The following is a 23,877-nucleotide window of genomic DNA, read 5'->3' on the forward strand; positions in this document are numbered from 1 at the left end:
TATTCCTTTGTGATATTTGAACTCCTTTCAGACGTATTCCCATCCATTATACGTTCACGACTGCTACTACTGACCAACGGCAATGAATGATGTCGTTCGTTCGGAACATGATTGGTTGATTTTGAGATCAAGACTGTGTTTATATCACCCGCAGGAGAATTTGGTATCAGATTACACTAAGATTCTTCCCGACAGCATATTCCTGTTTATACAAATGTACACCTTGCATTGTTTAGCATTTTGCACGTCTTTATTGTTTTAATCCAGTGAAATACCAGATTACCTAGTGGTTTAAGGACTCTTGATTGTGTGGCTTATTTGTCTCTCCACTTTAGCAACACCTTTTCCTGCCGGGTTTCCTCCTTTTGGTCACTCCTATATGAACTTCATGGAAAATATCGAAGTGCCATCTTTACATTGCATGAAGTAAAGACACGATTCTCCTGCAAACAAATACAAAACCTGATGTCTGTTGGTCGTGGTAAAATTTGTGACTACATTGATACGAGGCCAATAAATTTTAACAAGGAACTTTGACGCAGGAGGAGGCCATTTGGCCCATTATTCCTGCACTGCACTCTCGACTCAGTTTCACTGTGAGAGGGGTTGGGGAGGATGAGAAAAGTGTGGCAGGCACAGGGACTAGAGTGTAATAAATACAAATAAAATCAATGTTTTAAAACTCAAAAATACATCGCAAAGCTGATAAACGCCCGGAGACGCCAGCGTTCATGGCTTCATTTAATTTCCGCAAATGCGATAACCTCTCGATTCTCTTGATCTGAGCTAAATTTCAAAATATAAACTTTTTAATCCACCTCAACAGCAGTTCCGACTGCTAAAAAAAGGCTTCATTTGTCCAATCTGAACATTGTTTGACATTTCAGACAGACGTCTCCGGGAGGTGTTTGATATGACCCGCCCCCCACCCACCCCAACTCCTGTGAGTAACTGAGTTGCACAATTAAGATGCTTCACCACATCTATTATGAGCTGCTGGAGATATCACCCTCCCCCCCCCCCCGCTCTTTCCCTCCCATGAGTTGCACAATTAAAATGTTTCACCACATCTACCCCCAGCTGAGTAAAACGTTAGCATCCATCAACATCCCCCACAAACAATGGGCAGACTTCCGACTACCCACAATTCCCAAATGACTACTTATATGCAGGGTGTCCGAGGTCTCAATCATTCTTCTCATCCCGCTGCCTTGAATCCTGCGGCAATCTGCCAGGCAGCTCTTAATCACGGATATTTTCCTCTGGTCCACCCACCTCAGTAGCATTAGCACCCTCATCTGCCTCTTCTGCTTCTCCTGCCTATCCTGCCTATCCTGCCTCTCCTCCATCCCATTCGCTGAGCTACTCATCAGGATCCTCACACACTTCAGCGCCCTTACCTGCATTCCTTTCGGTGCATGACTTATCAGCACCCTCACCTGTGTGGTCTTCATATGACTCCACTGATTTTACTGGATTTTATATCATCTTCTTCATTTGAAAAGTTGTGTTTGTTGGTGCAAATAACAATTTGAAACAGTACTTGCTGTTGTTTTTTTTTTGTTTATTTTTAACTTTTACGGTACAGTTGGTTAATCACTTTTAACAAACTGTTAATCGCATTCCTTCACTAAATATTGGAAATGGTACCTGGTGTTGTCTTATTTTATGAAACTGTAATCGTGCGTTTTTGGTCGAAAAGGTTTTAAACTTTTAAAAGCTTCCCCATGAATCAGGAACTGCCGGGAACCTATCACCCCCTTATTCCATTGAAACTATGCGCAACATTCGTGACTTCGCCGTTAGCGGATTCGCCATTCACGGCATTTTTCATGAATCAGGAACTGCCAGGAACCTATCCCCTTTTTTCCTTTGAAACAATGCGTGACATTAACACTTGCAGTATTTTTCGTGGGTCAGGAACTGCCGGGAAGCTATCCCCCTTTTCCCATTTAAACAATGCCCCGGGATTCGCCATTCACGGCATTTTCCAGGAACGTATCCCCAATGAATCACTGGGTTCGACAGTATTCTATATAGATGTCCATAAATATATATATATATATATATATATATATATATATATATATATATATATATATATATATATGATATCATATTCCAGAGTATACTATTCTATTATATTCTATATTCTATCCTATTCCATATTATTAGTATATAAAGTCCTATTCTGCTATAAATATGGCTACTTAGGAATCCCACAAAATGAATATGACATTAAATATTGACTGCATAGGATGCAAGTGTCCTATAAAAGCTTATTTCGAGCCCAATAATGAACAAGTCTTTGCCGAAACCAAGTTGCATTAATAATGGGTGAAAATGTTTTGATTTATATTTCAGTGCAGCAATTGTTTTCTCCTTTTTTGTTGCCAAATCTACCATTATGACAGGAGGGAATAATGATGGTGTTGTTTGGGATCGAGTACTTTGTGCGTATCTGGGCATCTGGCTGCTGTTGTCGCTACCGTGGCTGGCAGGGTCGCCTGCGCTATATACGCAAGCCTTTTGTCATCATTGGTGAGTCATTTTATCTACCTTCCCTGTGTTGTCTTTTTCTTTCACCTTTTTTTTTACATGGAAAGTTTTGCAAGTCGTCAATGAAACATTCATAAATGGGAGGAACATCAAAACACTGCTTTGTGCGGTCGGATTTCCGTGCACAGAACATTAAAATGCATCGCCTTCATCATGCTGCCAAATACCGAATGAAAGCGGAAAACAGTTACAAATGGCCAACAATTTTGTCTACAAACGATTTGTAGTTTATTATTGTCCATATTCTGAACAATTAGACATTGTGCTAAATGCTATAGAGGTTTATTTAAAGTGTAAATTGAATGAGAGTTCATTCTTATTTCTATATGTTGTCATGGGTCAAGGTCTGCTGCACAGTCCCAGGATATAATAAGGAATAACAACGAAATTTAACACAGGAGGAGGCCATTTGGCTCATCATGCCATCATTACACCAACACCAAATTAAATAAATCCATCAAACTAACGACTTGATTTCATTGGGGAATGGAGGGAAGAGTGTGGATGGGGAAAGTGTCACAGGCTTCGGGACATCAGCAGGGTGTAAAAAAATGTAATCATTTTTTTTTTCTTTGCGTTTGTTTTTTTTTGTGTTTTTATTTGTTTTTATTTGTTTATGTAACTTTGTGGGGGGAGGAGGATGGGTTAAGTGTTAAGGTGTTTTTCGGGTGAGGAATGTACAACACCAACCGTACACTCTCCCTTGATGAGACCGTCTCGCAGACATCGCATTCAGCACAGATGTACAAGAAACATTATCAATTGACATTGGATATGATATGGGTACAACTGGCTCTCTCAGGGAAAGGTGTGCCACATCCCCGAAGCAACCTAATTACTGTACTCAGTGGACCTCGGGATCTTGGGGGTGGGAGGAGGTGGTGTTCTAATTGGGACAGCATCATGATAGCCCAAGAGGTGCTTCTGAGAACGTTCAAACTGTCATTGAAAGTTACCATGGTGTAATGTGCAGTTGTATAAATGGTCCCTGAGTAGCAAGGAGATTAAATACCAACATCAAATGAGCAAAACACGAAAAATGGCACACAATGTGTCAATGGAGTGTCGAAAGACAAAAGACTCAAAATTACGATGATGCACAGACCCTTAGAAGGGCAATGGTTTTGTGACTGAAAGTGGATGTACCTAGCCCTCCATGAACGATTTTGCATATGAATACACCATGTGCTACTGATACTGATACTACTACTACAACATTAATGGCCCCGATTGTTCTCACATTATTATGGAATCTACCGGAGAAAGATTTTGGCTGTCTTTTACAAACAGACTGATCAGGCCAAACGTTCAACTCGATCTGATTTTGGCAGGAATTTGTTATGTGTTTAGGGTGCCAGCAATAAATTACCTTGTCATTGTCAAAAGAACATGGGATCTTTAACAGGACATCCAGCTTAATGTCCAACCAAGAGACAGTGCACTCTGTGATGCAACACCCTGCCTGAGAAGCACCAATTTAAGAGTTTAGAGTCAGGTTGGAAATTGAACCCAGACCAGAAAGCTCAAAGGCAACATCATATCGGACTATATAGCTACCCTATATGGATCATACAATTAATACACGTATCCATCATCCCTCTCTCGTTCTACATTCTCTCTGATCTTCTGTTTGGTGTTCGGGTACATTTGTCAGTGCAATTAAGTTTTTTTTTTTTTTTTTTTTCTGTGTTCTTTGAGAAAGGGGCATCTGATATGGAATCTCTGTGTGTCCAACAGATAGTCTGGTGCTCGCCTCCTCCTTAGCGATTGTAGCTGCTGGTACCCAAGGAAACATTGCAGCCTCGGCTCTACGCAGCCTGCGCTTCCTGCAGGTCCTGCCGATGGACCGCAGGGGCGGCACCTGGAAACTTCTCGGTTCAGTGGTCTATGCTCACAGTAAGGTTCGTGCGGCACTTTGAACTTTTTACCAAAAAAGATCCAATCATCTATTGATATTTCGATTAAAATGTTTGTTTCAGGGGGAATCATTATCAGATAAACCATTTCACTTCATAAAGAGGAACCTGTGAAATTAGCACTGCTGCACTTTCGAAACACTACTGTTAAAATATTTGTGTTTGAAGTTTGTTTGCGTCGTTGTGTAACGGGTTTTACCTTGGCCATGTTGAGATCACTTTTGTTTGAAGGTTTTAACCACTTTTGATGAAGATAAGCAATTTGTATTTGTTCAACGAGTTTCCCAACACAGTTAATAACACAAACTGTTTTGAAAATGGTGTAAATGGAAAAATAAAATCTCTCATGGAATTCTTACATAGAAGCCAATTCTCAGTTCAATGCTGATGATAAACAGGTAAATGGCGTTATATGGACGAATGATGATGAGATTTAGAATTGTCATCCTTTTGATAAACTCAAAAAGAATTCTGATTTTTAACATTCATTGAATGGTCTTTATAATGGGAGGAGCTACACATTCCACTGATGGTGACCTCACCAGCTTGACCTCTCTCTCTGTCTCTCTCTGTCTCTCTCTGTCTCTCTCTGTCTGTCTGTCTCGCTGTCTGTCTCGCTGTCTGTCTCGCTGTCTGTCTCGCTGTCTGTCTCGCTGTCTGTCTCTGTCTCTCTCTCTGTCTCTCGCTGTCTGTCTCTGTCTCTCTGTCTGTCTCTGTCTCTGTCTCTGTCTGTCTCTCTGTCTCTGTCTGTCTCTCTGTCTCTGTCTGTCTCTCTGTCTCTGTCTGTCTCTCGTCTGTCTGTCTGTCTCTCTCTCTCTCTCTCTCTCTCTCTCTCTCTCTCTCTCTCTCTCTCTCTCTCTCTCTCTCTCTCTCTCTCTCTCTCTCTCTCTCTCTCTCTCTCTCTCTCTCTCTCCCCATTTGTTGTGTGAGATTTGTAACTATTGTTTGAGATATGGCTTTCTGGTCTTTACCCCCGGATTTTCCGCTTGTTGCGTTGCCCTGTTGTATTGATATTACTCAATAGAATTGTGGCCATTGTACTCAAGAGTGGTTTTAAATTACTTCCTGGTCAAGGGCCTGTCGGAATTGTGTTTTAGGTCGCAGTTAGAACTTACCTGTAGTTTATTTATTATGTGTTGCGTCTCATTATTTTTGTTTTTTTTTAAATATCTTGTATATTAAAAAGGTAATGAAGCTGCATGTGTAAGAAGCCTTCAAACCCATTGGCTGGACAGCTGGCTTTATTCCACCCACACTGGCCAGGAATAAAATCCTGCGTCCGCCATGTTGGTTTTCTTGAAAGTCTTAGACGTCTTCGGAAGTCTCGTATTCACAATTTGAATTATCTGAGCTACCATTCGTAAATAAACACGATGTATTATATCCTATATATTAAAAAGCTAATGAATCTGCAAACGGCTACATTATCAAGCAGCTTCTGGAGTGTGTTTGTTACCAAGAAGCTTCTGGAGAGCTCGCCAAGATGGCTTAAGCACTCAAACAGGCATTCCTTCAAAATGGTTAATGAACGGCTGGCTTGACTAGCAATAGCAAGCTGCTTGGTAACAAAACACCCCAGTCAACAATTTCAGGATCACACAAAACGGTGCTAATTGCCAGCATTGCAATACAGTCCACTGACAAACTGCAATCTATCCGTGCAGTACAGCCATGATGTATTATATTTGTACATCTGTAGTACTCGTGTTTTTGCTTCATGTACGCAAACCGGGTTATTTGTATTTACAAATTGAGGCAGCGGACTGTTGCCAATTTACCTTGCTCAAATATAGGGATGACCGATTTGGATGTAACATCAACGAACGACGACTGCAGACAACAATTGCAAGATCACACGAAATGGTGATAATTCCCACCATTACAGTACAGCCCACTGACGATCGAGTTCTTCCAATTTACTTGGCAACGACGTCAGTTCCCAGTGCAGCTCGCGTTTTGGCAAGGCTCAAGGTCAAAGTTTTCATTGAGTTGGAGTGTACCTACGTGATCCAGTTTTCAAACATGGTCAACTTAACTATATGTTGTTGCTTCCCATTTCAACACATTACTGGCAGCAGTTTGTGCCAAGTGCAAGATTGCTTTGGCCATTGCTTCGAGTAGAATAGCCACAACAATCCTCACAGGTGATCACACCGTGTACTCACGTTTTGAAGTTATGCTTAATATTGTTACAAATTTGGAATTCAATTGCACACAACATACAGGTTCCCTTAGTCAGCTATGTCGATAAGTGCATGTTCCCTAGATAGCTCACCTTCCATTGTTTAAATGTTCAGAGATCGATTAGATGCGCTGCGAATCGATTTAATAGTTAGGCAACGAAACAATGGAGACGTCCCTCCCCCTCTTCTGCAAAGAGGAAGAAGAACCCTGCGGTGACGTCAACAACTCCCTCCCACCCGTGGTTGAGCGGGGGGTGGATCACGAGGGCATGAGTTACGCCGGGTGCGGGGGAGGGGGTGCAAAGGATAAAGAGGATATCTTTTGTTTGTTCGAAAAGAGTTCGTGGGATGAGTTCGTGAAAGTCCCATGAAAAGAGTTCGAAAAGAGTTCAAAAAGAGTTCGTGGGCTGAGTTCGTGAAAGTCCCGTGAGAAGAGTTCAAAAAGAGTTTGTGGGAGTCCCGTGGTAGGGCTGAGTTCGTGGGCTGAGTTCGTGGGAGTCCCGTGGCAGAGTTCGTGTGCCGAGTCGCGTGGGAGGAGTAAGCTTTTTGCTTCGGCAGCTGGGGGAATCGGGAGGAAGCCAGAAGCCAAGGAGCTGCGTGGAAGTCCGGGCGTCGCGAAGGAGACGCGAGCTGGAGGCGCAGCCTTGCCTGCTGTGTCGCGCAAACCACGCATTCGTGTGTAGAGAGCCGGAGAGAGCTCGCCTGCCACACAGAAGGCCCGAGCTCGACCGCGGCTACGCTAGCTGCCGTGGGGAAGGAGCATCGCGGGTCGCCCAAGCGTGTTAGTGTGGAGAGAGCCGGAGAGAGCTCGCCTGCCACACGGAAGGCCCGAGCTCGACCGCGGCTACGCTAGCTGCCGTGGGGAAGGAGCATCGTGGGTCGCCCAAGCGCGTTCGTGTGGAGAGAGCCGGAGAGAGCTCGCCTGTCACACGGAAGGCCCAAACTCGACCGCGGCTACGCTAGCTGCTGTGGGGACGGGACGTCGCGGGTCGCCCAAGCCAGACACCACGAGGGTGCAGGTAACCTGCGACGGTCTCGTGGGACTCGTTCGGTCTGCCAAGTCCCATGCTATAAAGACCCAAGAGGTCCAGTCTGACCCCATTACCTTTGATAGGGTCTTTTTCCTGCTTTTCTTTCGAATGAATGTTGTGGCGCCGAGTCCCGTAAGTTAAACTGTGTAAGTGACTGTACATTAATAATTGCTTATAGACGGCTGTAGTTCTTTTGTCGTGCTTTTGTTGTTTGTATAATTGCATACGTGTTTTGCCTTATTTAATTGCATACGTGTTTCATTATAATAAATGTCCTTGTGTGAATGTAAACCTGCTCGTTGCGTCCATTCCCTCATTGACTGAACATTTCGTGTGTTGGGAGTTAGAAAGCCGTTGGTTTGCCGTAATAGGGGGACATTTGGACCGACGGTTCTCGGCGATTACGCCGGTCGGAATCGCGCACAGACAAGCTCGTCTCGGCGGTTTGTTCCGTACGAGTTCCGTCGAGGGTGGAATACCCCGGTAGTTGGATCACGTGGGTATTTAGGTACATTGAAGATTGGCAATCAACCCTACCCCACGTGATCTGCCGATTGGCGTATTTCGGTTCTTGTACAAGGACCTGTCGCTCGGAGTTATCCGGGCGGCGATCTATATTCCGAGCAATCGGTCGGGCTGACTCGACTTGCGGCTCCGTTCAGAGCGGTCGGTTGGCGGCCGACCCCCCCGGCCTGTAACAATATACTTATCACCATCACATGCAGCATTTCAGCTCAAATTGAGCTTTCTGATCATAATCGACAATCAGCATTTACTGGTTGGGACGAGGAACCTATGGCCAATCGTTACATGCTGGAGGCTATGGAACAGACCATTTGTGTAACCTGATGCAATAAGATTTGTCTTTTGGTGTCATGGTGATTGTGCTTGAGGTCACTTCCAGCAAGTTCTTCCTGTTGTAAAGCAAATGACTGCTGCAGGTAACAATTGCAGGATCACACAAAATAGTGCTAATTCCTCACATTGCCTTACAGCCCACTGACTCGTCCTTCCCATTTGTCTGGCAACTACAGCAGATGCCAGTACAGCTATCATTTACCATGACAATAAATAAGGCTCAAGGTGAATCTTCGCAGAGTTGGAGTGTACCTGCGTGATCCAGTATTCACACGTGGCCAACTGTGTGTTGCTGCTTCCCACCTTTGCCATCCACAAAATATTTGGTTTGCAATAGCAGCAGATTCATTCAACAAAACAAAAAACGTATACAAGAGAAGTGCTTTGAGTTTTTTGTTAAAATAAAAAAAATTGGGCATAAAAATCTTATTTATTTTGCAAGCAATGCTCCATTGGGCAGTCCATACTAGTTTAAAATCAAATGTTGTGGAGGAACCTTATAAATTATAATGAGGACACAGGCACAATTGCTCATGCTGGAATCCAAGGTTCAACTGCTCAGAGAATCTGGGATAGGTCCATATGTTCGGGATGTCGAGCTCAGCAGTGGGTCCAGCTACTCAGGGATGTGACAATACTATTGATGAATTTCTCCCAATCTCCAGGGAAAACTATCACTTGCCAAAAGAAGAATCTAAAAACTGCAATTAATTTGGGATGTTTTGTGTTTTCATCGACGCACTCAGGGCTTTGAGACAATCGAATTATTACAAACAAAAGTTTGGAGGAGGGTACACCTTCCTTGGCATCTCAAGAGATGGAGATGGGTCAGGCATCTGTCTGGGGGATGGCTATATCGAGGCCCCTGTAGTACTAGCGGAAAGTGGACGCAGTGACGCGATGTTCTAGCGCATGTTCCCATACCTGGTACTGTTCTGGCGCATGCTCCCACACCTGACCTGACACTGAGAATAAAGAAAATTGAGGATGGGTGGAGGGATTGATATGGAGAATAGTATAGCAGAGAAAATGGAAGGTAAGAGCAAATGTACAGGAGTGTATATAAAGGGGAAAGGAAGTTGGTAGGATCGGGAATGAATGTGGGAGGAAGGTAATGGAAGAGAAGGAAAGTGAAGGAAGTGTAGAATGACTTTTTTCATATTGTGGAATGAATAGATATTTCAGTCACACGTGTAGCTTTGGAGACTTTCCAGAAGCAGTTATGTGGTTCTGTTTGCGGTGTACAGAGCGCTGAAGTCTTTGACAGGCATTTATAACGAACCTCTTTTCTCATAGAAAATGCATATTCTACTCGTGGCACACGGGAGACATTTACCCTGTTGTTTTTAGCCCTCTATTCATTGGCTAAACTTTTTGTCAAGAATAGCAGCCCCCGGGTTGTCTATTAAATGTCATTAGCGTCTAAATAAATTTAAAAGTAACTTTAGATGAAAACATTTGATTGATATTTATCCATTTGTTTTTCACTAAGGTCATAACATAATGATCCTATTACGATATCTATGCAGGAGCTGATCACGGCCTGGTACATCGGATTCCTGGCTCTCATCTTCTCTTCCTTCCTCGTCTATCTGGCAGAGAAAGACACAAACAAGGAATTTTCTACTTTCTCAGATGCCTTATGGTGGGCAATGGTAGGTTCCTCTCTCGCATAGCACTGACGATTCATAAGTTATCCACCTACTACTATCCAGACAGTTTTACGTACTGTGAAGTCTTTTCTCACAGAAGGAGAAATTTTTTCATTTTTTTTTTCCATCAACGGGTGTTGTCCGATGATTATGCGACTTTTTTCCGGTGTACCAGCTTCGATGTCCATCAGCACGCAAAATTTAAGCTTGCCACATCACCCGGAATACCGATCTTTAATATCAGTCAGTGAGTCAGTGGTTCGAAAGAGCTTTGCATGTTAGATAACATAACAAGCGTTTTTGAAGGTTTTTCTTGTTTGTTTGAAAATTTGATTAACAGAGGGATATCCCTAACACTCTTGGTTTCAAATGCTTTCAGATAACATTGACCACCATTGGTTACGGGGACAAATACCCAGTGACCGGGAAGGGAAAGTTGCTGGCTGCAGCTTTTGCATTGGTTGGAATTTCATTTTTCTCCCTACCTGCTGTAAGTATTGCCAAATGTGTTTCCAAGAGTCGATCTCACACAGAGTGGACACACTCAGAACTAGGCAGCACTCAAAACTTATATTAGCACATTCCTATTGCAGAGGCTGGAATGGTGAAATGGCAGGAATGAAAACTGAATTTGATTAATTTTTTTCTTGGCTTTTCTCTGTCTCTGTCAATTGTGTCTTTTCCTTCTGTGCACTTAATCTTTCCCTTATCCTTAAAAAAAAATCATCTTTCTTAATCCTATTTTTTTTTTTTTTTTTTTTTTTTTTTTTTTGTATACCTTGGTCGAGGCTCGAATGAGAGCTAACACACAACTCACAGCAAGGAGGCATGAGACAAGAGGGGTGGGAGTGGAAGGGACAAAACATTGGGGAACAGACACAGGTGAACTGTGGAAGGGAGAGGGATGGGGATGGGACGGGGAACATGGCGAGGAGAAGATGGACATTACAGGGACTTTCAGGAAGGAAAGCAGGAGAATTGAAGGAAGTGGGCTTGGGTGGATTATCGGGGGTAGAAAAGATCGAGGATTTGGATGGGGGAAGATAAGAGGTGGTGGTGAACAGCTGTTTTGAAAGCCTGGAGGGAAGAATGGGAAAGAATAGAGTGAGGAAGTTTATTCCAAAGGCGGGAAAAAGAGGAATGAAAGAGTGAAGATGAGCAGTGATTCGTGATTTTGGTAGTTTTACCAGAAGGGGTTGTTGGCGGACCTTGAGCGCCCTGTGGAAATGTGGTTGGGACAAATCGCAGAGAGAGCAGGGGGCAAGGCTGGAGAGGAGTCGGTAGAAGACAGAAAGACCACCGACCAACCTGCGGTGATTGAGTGAGAGGCCCAAAGACTCAGCTTCATTGCGGGAGATGCCAATGATCTTAAAAGCCCTGGTTTCGACAGCGTGAAGTCGAGAAAGGTGGGAGGCAGGAGCACCAGCCCAGAGGGGAGAGCAGTACTCCATCAGGCTACGGACAAAAGCTTTGTAAGTAGTCAGGAGCTCAAGAGGGCCGAGGAAGGACTTTGCACGACGGAGGATTCCCAGTCGGCGACTGGCTTTTGAGGCAAGGTTGGAAATGTGACTTTCCCAGGAAAGGTCATGGCAGATAGTGAGACCCAGAAGCTTGAAAGAAAAGACTTCTTCCAGAGAATTGTTGAGAAAGTGGATGGGGGGGTTTTGTAAACGGTCCTTTCGAAGAGACATAGTGAGAGTGTGAGATTTGTGTGGATTGAAAGACATGTTCCACGTGTTGGACCAGTTTGTGATTTTATCCAGATCTGCAGTGAGCGAAGAAGCTGCTGCTTGCCGGTCTGAGGGATGACAGATGGTACGGCAGAGGGTGGAGTCATCGGCAAAGAGAAATAGAGGATTTTCCAGAGAGTCCGAGAGATCATTGATGAAAACCAGAAAAAGAACAGGGCCCAGAACGCTACCTTGAGGAACTCCAGCCTGCACAGGAAGAGGGGATGAAAGAACTCCATTTAGGGCCACACGTTGACTGCGACAGGAGAGGAAGTCTGCGAGCCATGAGTGGAGATGGCCTTGAATACCATGGGAAGAGAGTTTGGTGAGTAGGGCAGGGTGCCAGACTGTGTCAAAAGCACGTGATATGTCCAGGGATACGGCTCGGATTTCCTGTCTGGCATTGAGGACCTCCATCCATTGATGGGAGAGCAGTAGCAGCATATCCAGGGTAGAGTGACCTGGTCTGAAACCAAATTGATGATTGGAAATCAAGCCATTGGAGAAGAGGAAGGATTTCATGTCTGAAGCAATGATGGATTCCATATTCAGTTGTTCTTGCAAGTTTTAATTTATTTTGTTTCTTTTTCCACTTCTTTGTTTTTTTCTTTCTTCTTCGTCCTTTTTTTGGCTTTTCTTGTTTTTTCTCTCTATTCTCCGACATTAATTTTTCTATTTATTATTCTTTCATTTCAATCTTTACCTTTTAACATTTCTTTCTTTGCTTTTTCGTACTATTCCTTTTTCAAATAAAATTAATAGTAGTCAATAAATCCAAGTGATCGCACGCAATTCCAATGTGCATCTGACCCTTGATTCCTCATCCCCTTCTACCAACTGTCGTGACCCAACAATTTTAATCTATTCTGTCTCTTTGACTTGTAAACACTGACTTTCGGGCCCTGTCCTCTATCTCTATCATCATCCCAACATCCCCTCCGTGTGCGTGCGTGCGTGCGTGCATGCATGCATGCGTGCGATATTGATTTCCCTCTTTTATTAATACAAATAAAATTGAAACAATAACATAAAATAAGCGATTTATGTTAACTACAGTTAATTACAGACATGAACTCAACACATTGTTATGTTGTTCTTCAACTTTGGTGCTCAAACTGCTGATGTCCAGTTCTCCCAAAACCGAAATGCGTGTCAAGAGGCAAAGAGAAACACGAATTACAAGAACGCCACCATTGTCCAACAAGCTTTTAATCTGACCATTGCACAACACAACAGGCTTTGAATCACGTCCACGCATATGCAGACCTAACATAGCATTACATCACACATCCTTCTCCTCAGACAATTAACACCCTTTTAACCCTACCCCTCCCCCCCCAGAACAATTGTAATCTTAAATGCTCCAGCAATGTCCATGGCTTACGTACCCATGTAGTACACAATATGTCAATGAGAGCAATGAATACTTCAGTCTTTGTGCATTGCCTGCTTGGCCTCCAATTATTTTTACAGCCACAGCAATCCGGTTGTTTTGGTTTTCGATCTCTTTGTGGGTAACGCCTCCTGATCGACTCCGGAACAATGTCGACCTTTGGACCCTCAATGTCATCCACTGCAACGTTGCTCTCCTCAAGTACCCGTGCGTCACTATTCCTGATGTTCAGGAGCTTCTTCCACTTCTGCTGAAAAAACAACATCACTGACAACTTTCGACAACAACGTCGAAGCTCGGAGTCTGATCTGGTTGGCATGTCGCTTCCACAACTGCTGCATGCCTCCAGTTGGCACTTCCACAGTGTATGAAACAAGACTCGTTCGCTTGGCAATGTAACCGGGTATCCACTTGTCGCCTGAGCTGTAATTTTGAACTGAAACATATTGTCCAATTTCAAACTCCTGAATTGTCGTGAATCATGAACTAATTTATGTGACAGCTGGTTATGCTCAACCGTGGTGTTGATGTGGAGTACAACTATGTTTATACGTATCGTTAAAAACAGATGAAGCAAAAGATACTCCACAACTGTATCGTGACTTTTGCCTCGCCCTCTCTATATTATTGCGGAAATGGCTTCGATGTGTTAAGATTGTATAGCTTAGAAATAGTTACTCCCTGAGAACATACATTAGCATAAGAGTGAGATGACTTAATTGTGATGTAAAGGATTATGTGTTGATATTTGAATAGAAAGCTGTCATCTTCCATCCCAAATGTTTGTGTCAAAAACTGCTTCTCCCTTGAAACCCTCTTTAATGTTTTTACCTTTGTAATCTTCTTATCCTGAGTTTCAGCTCCTGTTTACCGTTGAATTAACACCAAGTGGGGTTGACTCAGCCTGTCATTCTTCTGAGGTCGCGAAATGAATACCCGTGTACTGGGGTAATAACCATTTGGGGTAACCTGTGTCGGAGTGGCGACCCATCCAGGACTGTATTCCTTGCCAATTAAACTGCCTTGGTAGCCCTTTGCGCCTTAATTGCATGAAAGGAATGGTATTATGTTATTATTATTATTATTATTATTATTATTATTACATCTGTCCTTTTCGAGAATGGTGGCCCTCTGAGCTGACTGAGGCACAGGTTTTGGCATGCCCGTACAGGGCCTGGAACATTTGGGATGATCCAAGAAGCTCAGTGGCAGGATTTCGCCTTGAGTGGTGGCCAAATCGCTCATCAGTGCAGGTAAGACAGGGCAGGGAGACGTCACAAGGCAGGGCTGTCCAGAGAGCCTATATAAGATCTGCACTTGTGCGGTGGAGGTTCCTTCCCTGTTGCGAGTCCAGTTACCAGAGTCTGGGAGAGGTGATGCCAGAGTCCGAGAGAGGTGTCACCAGTCCTGTTGCCAGATTTTGGAGAGCTGTTCCCAGTCTGGTTGCTCGAGTCTGGGAGATGGTTTCGCAATCCAGTTAAGTTGGAGAGGCCACGTTGCAGTTTGGTGGGAGTCAGGCCCAGTTCATGCAGCAGTGAGGGCTGAGCTGCGGGAAGAGCACGATCTTTTTTTTCCACCTTTTGTCTGCATAAGAACGGGTGTGCGCTGGAGCCCCCCCAGGCCAGGCTGTGGAGCCGTTGACTATGAACAGGATTTACAGCGCCTGAGCAAGCTGCAACAAGTATTTTCTAGTCTTGTCGTTTCTTCTGGTCCTTCTACCGTGGTATGCCTGTGGGCCTGTTAAAGGGAACCCAAGACGCTCAGACAACCTCATATCGACGGTACCCCACATAATACATATGATGTCTTTTTCCGATTTATAAAGAAGTAATTTAGTGATTAAAAGTCGAAATATTCTTCTTATTCGTGCTTAGCTGTAATGTCGAATTCAGAAGTCGACTGCCTAATTACTTGGCTTTTTTTTTTTTGACAAGTATGTTGATCGCCTCCGTTTGTTTGTGTGTTTGGCTGTCCGCTCACCTCCAGCCAAAACCGCTTGAGCGATCGTTCTGAAATTTTCAGGTATCAATGTCACCGACCCTGCAACGGTCTCGCATTGAAGTTTCGTAAAATCTCTTCTACCAAAAAGGTCTACATAGGCCAATAGGCCAATTTGAGCCAAATTTTCTTAAATGCTCAAATTTCATCCCATTGACTTGAAATTTCAAAAGGATTTGCATATTAGGTCAGTGAATTCAACCACCTATTACTTTTTAAGTTATCTTAGGTCAAAAGGTCAACATAAGCCATAAGGTCAACCCAAAATAGACCAAATTTTTTAATTGTTTCTAAAATTGTTAATTTTCATCCGATTGACTTGAAATTTTAATTCCATTTGCAAGTCACGTCGGTGAATTCAACCACCTATTAATTTTGACATCATCATCTGCCAAAAGGCTAATTTGAGCCAAATTGGGCCAAATTTTTCTAAAATCCTCAATTTTCATCCGATTGACTTGAAATTTGAAGATCATTTGCAAATCAGGTTACTGAATTCAACCACCTATTAATTTTGACATCATCTGCCAAAAGGCCAAATTGGGCCAAATTTTCTAAAATCCTCAATTTTAATCCAATTAACTTTAAATTTGAAGAGCATTTGCAAATCAGGTTACTGAATTCAACCACCTATTATTTTTGACGTAAACATAAGCCAAAAAGGTCAACATAGGCTACATTTATAAAATCATTTTCTGAGGGTTGAGAAAGTTCTCCAAGATTTTTGTTGTGCAGAGGCAGAGCCATTTCTCTCAGGTACTTTTCCAAGTATTTTCTGCTTCTTTCAGAAGCATGGTGAGCCATTCCATGCAACAATCCTTATCCTGGTCACATAATACATTTTATTTCACCCAAAAGTCTTCAACTTCTGGGGGTTTCTGCACATCCACGCCAAACATTTAGGGGCGGATTACAGAATTTCAAAAGTGCTGCATTGCAAAAAGGTTTGTAAGTTATATTCCCTGGTAGGTTAGATATCGGTTGGCGAGATATCAAAACAGCTTGGTTTGGAAATCAAATTAGGTGAGAGAGAGGTACCATTTGGGCTCCGTGGAAAGCCTGCATCAGAGGTGAATAAGGTCTTTGCATGTTCCCTGTTCTCCCTTTCCTTAAATACACACATGAATGAACTGAGTCTCGTTTGGGTTTTTTGAGCCAGCACGATCAAAAACAGTAACGGTTTAGTAAGTTCGATAAAGGACAAATTTGGCAGCACGAATGACCTCCAAATTCAAACACTTTCCCATTGAGCAAAACAAAATGCTCTAAGTCACCATTTTGAGTAGCTTGTTAGAAGGAGGAATCGAGCATGTCACTCGATCAACCTTGAACAAACCAAATTGAGCTGGAGGTGCGATCAGGCCCTCGATCCGGCTCGGTGCGTCTGGGCCATTCGTTAAGCCCTTTGCTGTTTCAAACTCTTCCAAGAGTTCCTCCACAGCTGCTGTAAAGACATTCACAAATAGTACATACATGAGAATCCCAATGCTACACACTTCCTGAACTGTAGGACTGGTTTCATCACTTGTTCAGCGACAGCGCAGACAGAAACGGGTACCACGTGCAAATGTCAAAAGCAGTGAATTTACAATATGTATACTGCGCACGCACGCACGCGCGCGCACGCACGCACGCGCACGCACACACACACACACGCACACACACACACACACACACAGTGTCATGTCCACACCGGTTAAGACCGACCTGGATGGATAGCCGAACAGTTCTCCCTTGATGGTGGGCATGACTGTGATCCTTGGATGTTAATGCACGCGTGAGACGGGAGGGTGACAAGGGAGTGCATCAGAGGCACTCACCAGGACGGAGGACAAGGGTTTATACTCGAACCCAAAACAAATAGACACACAAGCAATCTTAATAAATAGGGGTTTAATGGACATGAATCAAATATTCATAATGGAAATAAGTCAAACGTGATAATAAAACGTGAAGTAAATTGAAGCCTAAAGTCGAGGCGCCTCGACACACAGTTACAAAAACGGATAAGGGGAAAGATAAAACAAAAGAAAAATCCCTTTCTTTATTCTGGCACTTAGGTTCGTCCAGAGATTATCCGTTTTGGATCTGGCGTCATCGAAACCGCATAGTCACTGCGTGGCCAAACGCACTCAAAGATGGTGCCAAGCCACTCTCTGGGCAGGAAACATACGTGAGGAAACGTGCGTGTGGCGGTATTTAACGCCATGACTCAGAAACCGGCGTGCAGCTTCTTTTCACGAGCGAATATGCCGACCGTTCCTCTCTTGCACCAGGTCTGTTCACCATGATCGCCCTCCTCCCTCCTCGACCATACGATGAAACAATTTTTTGAGGCCCCGTGATAAGGCCGCAACACACGCTCTTCTTCCCTCCTCAGAAACGTACATGCTTCACAGCTCGGCCAAGCAGTCAATGGCTCGCATTTTGTTCCAGCATGCGGGCAAATTCTCCTCAGCACGAACACGAGAATCATGCAACCTTCTTCACCATGACGAGGGGAAGCCAGCGACCTATATCCTTTTGCCTCCAATCACGTACCTCACACAACCCTCTCCTCTGATTCTTCCGACATCACGCCCATCCATAATCCACTCCAGGAGGGGGGGGGCATGGTTTGCTAGTTGTCATTCCTGGAGGCAGGGTTTTTGCCTGCTTGGAAAGTTAAGCTTGGTTGTTGTTGATTCCTTTTTTTATCACCAGACTTGTAAATGTAAAATCATAGGACAATGTCACAGGAGGCCATCACATACCGGGAGAAATTAGCCTTAATCCCTACAAAATTAACACAGCACCCACCCCCCCCCCCCCCATGTAGTGACATGTAAGAACTTAAGTTGACAGTTTCCCTACAGACCGAGATGTCTGCTACACATCCACGGGTCATGCTACTCGATGCAATCCTACCTTTATTATGAAGTTCTTCCATCTCCCCCACAAACATAACAATAATTTGTTTCAGTTGACGGAGCCATGGGGGTGATGGCAAACATGGGACAATAAATATCATGAGAGATGTAAAAATATGAAGATAAGAACAATACGATAATTTTAGAAAGAAACCGAAGAAAGACGAAAAGTCCTTTTGCTAAGCTTTGTGTATCAGAAGAATAAACTGAAAGAGAAAGAAGTTCCATATATGGCAACACCTGGCAGTATTCGGGGAGAAGGTATGGGTATCTCTGGTATACCTGTTGCATTTTCTATTAACGGTGAGTGTTTTTTCAAAAAATTATGGAAATCAAAATGAAAGACAAGGATTGGCTCTAATAATTCTCAGATCTCTTGTAACTCCCTACCCCCGTTTTTTGTATTATGAAAGAAATCTATCAATAAAAACAATACAGCTTAAGAAATGCATTACTTGTATCTTTCAGGGCATCCTCGGCTCAGGGTTTGCTTTGAAGGTCCAGGAGCAGCACAGACAGAAGCACTTTGAGAAACGGCGAAGCCCGGCTGCTTCGCTTATCCAGGTGGGGTAGCAGGTCTCACGATACCTGGGACTTAGCACTGCACTATTTTGACACAAGCTGATATTTGTTAATATTTATTTTGTTAAACTTTTATTTATTTATTTTACTCATTATCCCAGTGAAAACAAATACAGCAATGTTCGATTATTTTCACATATCATTCGATTACATTATGAATCTTCTTGTTTGACTTTCTGTTTCAAATCCAAGATTTCAGGACTGCTTGTGGTGCTGAAGCTTTGGAAAATTACACGAAGAAAAACTTCTGCAGGAAAAGTTAATTTGATTCCAGGAACTTATTTTGTAATCGGCTTTGTCACGTATGACGTTAAAGCGATGAATCCAATTTCAGAGATATGCCTGGCGGTATCATCTCAATGAAAATTTCCCATGTAGGGGGTGACTTGCGTGACTCATTTTTAAAATCTGAGCAATAAGACGAGTGGAAAGGGTTAATATTGAAACTGTCTGGTATTTGGAAAGAAAGAATTGCAGTCTTGAGTCGTATACAGAAAATCAAAAGGTTCTCACTTTAGACTTTTATGAGTTCTTTCCTTTGTCATAACATTATTGCTTCATGCATGAGTTATGTGGTGTCGATAGCTTTCTGCCTTGGTACTGTCTCCAGCATATGTACTTATGTTCTTCCGACAAAATTATTTTATAGAAGGTAAGGCTGACTGGTGTTGAGCTCTTGCTCTGCTGTGTCCACAACACTCCTCCACTGCCCTCTCTCACCAGTCATCTCTCTCCACTCTCCATCCACCTCCACCTTTCTGACATCGCTCTTCACACAATCCTCCCATCTCATCCGCGGTCTCCCTCTTTTTCTCCCACCTCGCTCTTTCAACACATCTGCTCCCTCAGAAGACTATCTTCCTCCATCCGCAGCAACTGTCCTGCCCATTTCAGCCGGCTCTTCACCAATCTTTCCATCAAGCTCATCTGCATACCGAACTCCTCCCTAAGCTCGTGCATCCTCCTCCTTTTCACCCTCACCACTCTCCAATCCTCCTGACTAAGTTATTCTCCCAGACCCGGAGCCTCTGTTGCTGCTGCTCTGTGAGATGTAAAGATGAGTAATCACTGAAGAAATGAACACGATTCAGTGGTGAGATCTGTATATGGAAAGCGGACTTTGCTCGGGTGATTGACTGCACGGCATCTTGGAATAAATAAATCTTTGAAAAAATATTTGAATTTTCATTCATTAGTTTTTGGGGCCATTACGAGTGGTGGTGAAATAACTTTAGTTTGGGGCTGGTTTAAGCAATCTTGTTTGTCTCTTTTTCATTAAGTTTTCTTCCCTCTGCATGATTTCCCACCACAATACAACCCCCAGGCATCTTGGCGCCACTATTCGACCGATCATAGTCATCCGTACCTGATGGCCACGTGGAAAGTTTACCCGGCGATACATAATTGCAGGCATGTTGTTAGCAGAGGAAAGTGTCTGCATGTGGGTCGCCTTCTAAATATGCTCCATATTGGCACAAATGTCCCCCATTGTTTGTCCATTCCTTTCCCTTCCCATCCTTTCGGTTTTTCTGATTGTGTATAGCCTGATGTTTTTGCAATTGATTTCTTGGTTCAATTTGTCTCCGTCCATCTTTTTTTTTTGCCAGTTTTTTTGTGGGTTATTATTATTTTTGAGGGAAAAGACCCTTTCTATGTGTCTTTCTTTTTCTCTGCACCTCTTTGTCTGTATATTTCGTTTTGCACACATCTTCTAGACCCTATCCTCTGCAATATTCCTTTGCTTGATCCCTGTTTGCTGTGCATGGCGTTGTACTGCGGCGTTATTCAGCTGATGAACGTTCCCTTCCTGTTGGCACATGGAAGGCCCCACGTGAAAGGCTTGCACACCTGTATCTCATTGAATTGTAGATATCTCACTCATACAATCACCTCCCCTCCATTCCAACTTCTGTCCGTGTTTTTATTTATTTATTTATTTACAGTGCATCGCATAGTCCGCCTCTTGTGCTCTTATTTGATGTTCCATTTTCGTGTACATTCGAGCTATGCAAACAAGACCACCTGTTTGTTCCGATTCCTTGGTATGTTTTACCTCCATGGCCTGGTGCTTAATACCTGTCTCTCTCTCTGTCGAGTGCAGCCTGTGGCTGCTGGTTGCATCATTGGTTGGGACGCGGCTATGCCGCTGATGCAGTGTCCCCCTTACCAGTGCACTGGTACTCATTTTGCCGACCTCGGAAGGATGACAGGCTGAGTCAAACTCCTGGTGTATTAATTCAGCGGCCCAACGGGGCTTGAACTCAGGACCCTATGATCCCAAGCCACCACCCTAACCACTAATCCAACACCAGGCTAATACCTGTAATATTTCCATGTTATCTCTATCTTCAAACGAAAAAGTAGTCACGTTTGCAAAAAAAAATTAAGCCAGACCAAAGGTTCTTTTGTTTTTTTTATCCCTTTTGCTTTTTTAATGATTTGGCATCATGTTGCATGAGACTATGCTGTTCATTTCGATATTTACCTGCTCTTTTATTTGGTCCATTGATTTAATTTTTCACTCCTGAACTTATAACTACCTCTCAACTCAACAATTATTTCAAAACTGAGCACAGCAAACACCACCTCTAATTCACCTCTTCTGTCATTGAACTTTATGAGGTCCTAAAGACAGGGAGCTATGTAAATATTTAATAGGTATGCAACCATTCGGTATTTCACCGACTCGTACTTGATTAAAATCATTATTAACGCTCATCTCAGATCAATCCGACTAAAGTGAATGAGAAATGTTCTTTTAAAGGTTGTATTTGTAAGAAATAATGAATTTCAAAAGAGAATCATGTAACAAGCTTCTGAACACAAATAATGTTATTTTTATGCTGAAATACAATTCGTCACAACTAGCAGGGGCTACCCGGCGCTTCCACCCGGGTGAGCTTTTCCTGTGAGGGTTTCGGGACGTGTTGGACAACTAAAAGATCTGGAGTTATTGGCCTTATTGTGGTTACCTTTGCTTGTGGGCCGGTGGCAGCACTGCCTGACTTCACATTCCAATGTACTCTTTGCCCTTGAAACGGACATCGAGACCAATGTGTGGGTGTTGAAAACTTTGCCTAGATCCTGAAGGACGTATACCCAAATTTGGGGCCTCTAGGTTCAGCCATGAAAGAATAATGCACAAATGCACAAACACCTGAAAATATTTATAAGATTATAACATCATTGGCAACATATTTCCTTATTTTGAATATGCCATTTGTGAATAGTGTCAAATATAAAATTATAAAATAAAGCTATAATAGGATTAGGTGTGCGTGCGTGTGGGCGTGTTGATTTTTCTTTGCTTTAAAAAGTCAATTTACCATTCATAAATGTGATATCCAATTGAAAAAGAGCTCAAAGCATCCTTTATATCATGACAAAACTATAATGCATAATATATTAACTTTCATCGGTTAAAATAGGTAAGCACATATGAAGTCGATGATCTCAAATAAACTTTACAATTCCACAACATGAGCAAAATAAATGTGTTTAACTCAACATGTAGATCCAGGTAAAGGTAAACATGAGATACATTACCAATCTCACCTGTTAATATTTGATCATTGTTTAGAACACACATCTTTTGATGTGTTACGCAAATTTTTTTTATCCTTTCATGTCATGGTCCAAGTGGAGCATTTGGTGTTAAACTGGCTTCTTGCATCGATGTTAGCACTACTTTAGAAGTGTGAGCAATTAGTTTTGACACGATGGTTGATTATTATTACTTTAAAATTGCTTATCCTAATTAATGTCACAATAACTCAGGTTACAAGACGAAGCGCCAGACAGTCAAATTTCAATGCTTTCCAGGGAATGGCAATTAACAGAAAGTGAAATCGGTGAAGCGACGGGTTGTATTATTTCACACTCTGACTTTTTTCCACATTTTGTAGTGTTTCAGCCTGAATTTAAAATGTATTAAATTAAAAAAAATTGTCACTGATCTACACAAAATATCCCATAATGACAAAGTGAAAACATGTTTTTAGAAAATTTTACAAATCAATTTAAAATGACAACCTGAAATGTCTTGCATCCATAAGTATTCAACCCCTTTGTGATGACTATCCAAACTGAGCTCAGGTGGATATAATTTCCTTTGATCATCCTTGAGATGTCTCTAACACTTCATTGGAGTCCACCTGTGGCCAATTCACAATTGGACATGATTTAGAAAGAAACACACCTTTCTATATAAGGTCTGACAGTTGACAGTGCACATCAGAGCAGAAACTCGACCGTGAAGTCCAAGGAACTGTCCGTAGAACTCCAAGATAGAATTGTGAGGAGGCATAGATCTGGGGAAGGGTATAAAACAATTTCTGGTGTTGAAAGTTCCCAAGAACGCAGTGAGCTTTATCATCAGGAAATGGAAAGAATATGGAACTACCCTGACTCTTCCTAGAGCTGGCCGTCCGACTAAACTGAGCAACTGGGCAAGGACCTTGGTCAGGGAGGTGAACTAGAACCAAATGACCACCCTGACAGAACTACAGAGTTCCTTGGTTGAGATGGGAGAACCTGCCAGAAAGACAACAGTCTCTGCAACACTTCACAAATCTAGGCTTTATGGGAGAGTGGCCATACAGAAGCCATTCCTGAGGAAAAGGCACATGACAGCACACCTGGAGTTTACAAAAAGACACGTGAAAGACAATGAGAGCATGAGGCAAAAGATCCTATGGTCTGATGAGATGAAAATTGAACTGTTTGGCCTGAATGCAAGCACTACATCTGGAGTAAAGCAAGCACAGCTCATCACCCATCCAACACCATCCCAACCGTGAAGCATGGTGGTGGCAACATCACGCCAAGGGGATGCTTTTCAGTGGGAGGGGCTGGGAGACTTGTGCGGATTAAGAGAACAATGAATGGAGACAAATACAGGCAAATTCTTGAGGAGAACCTGCTTCAGAGTGCAAAACACCTGAGACTGTGGTGAAGATTGAGGTTCCAACAGGACAATGACCCCAAGTATACAGCAATTGTGACACTAATGGCTTCAGGACAAGAATGTAAAAGTCTTCAAGTGGTCCAACCAGAGCCCGCTTCCA

The 23,877-nt window shown here is 43.0% G+C and overlaps 1 protein-coding gene across 1 annotated transcript in view; it reads left to right on the forward strand.

Moving 5' to 3' along the window:
* The window catches only part of LOC147019483 (potassium voltage-gated channel subfamily KQT member 4-like), a 311,546-nt gene that overhangs the window by 196,866 nt on the left and 90,803 nt on the right, over positions 1-23,877 (forward strand). The window contains exons 6-11 of the mRNA XM_085894007.1: positions 2,415-2,541; positions 4,297-4,460; positions 10,077-10,202; positions 10,579-10,689; positions 18,698-18,793; positions 20,136-20,242. Coding sequence (XP_085750133.1) covers positions 2,415-2,541; positions 4,297-4,460; positions 10,077-10,202; positions 10,579-10,689; positions 18,698-18,793; positions 20,136-20,242 — 731 coding nt within the window. The remainder of the gene's footprint in view (positions 1-2,414; positions 2,542-4,296; positions 4,461-10,076; positions 10,203-10,578; positions 10,690-18,697; positions 18,794-20,135; positions 20,243-23,877) is intronic.

This window comes from Eptatretus burgeri, chromosome 9 (genome assembly GCF_056783735.1).
Source record: "Eptatretus burgeri isolate ZD-2024b chromosome 9, Ebu_testis_v1, whole genome shotgun sequence".
Lineage (NCBI taxonomy): Eukaryota > Metazoa > Chordata > Myxini > Myxiniformes > Myxinidae > Eptatretus > Eptatretus burgeri.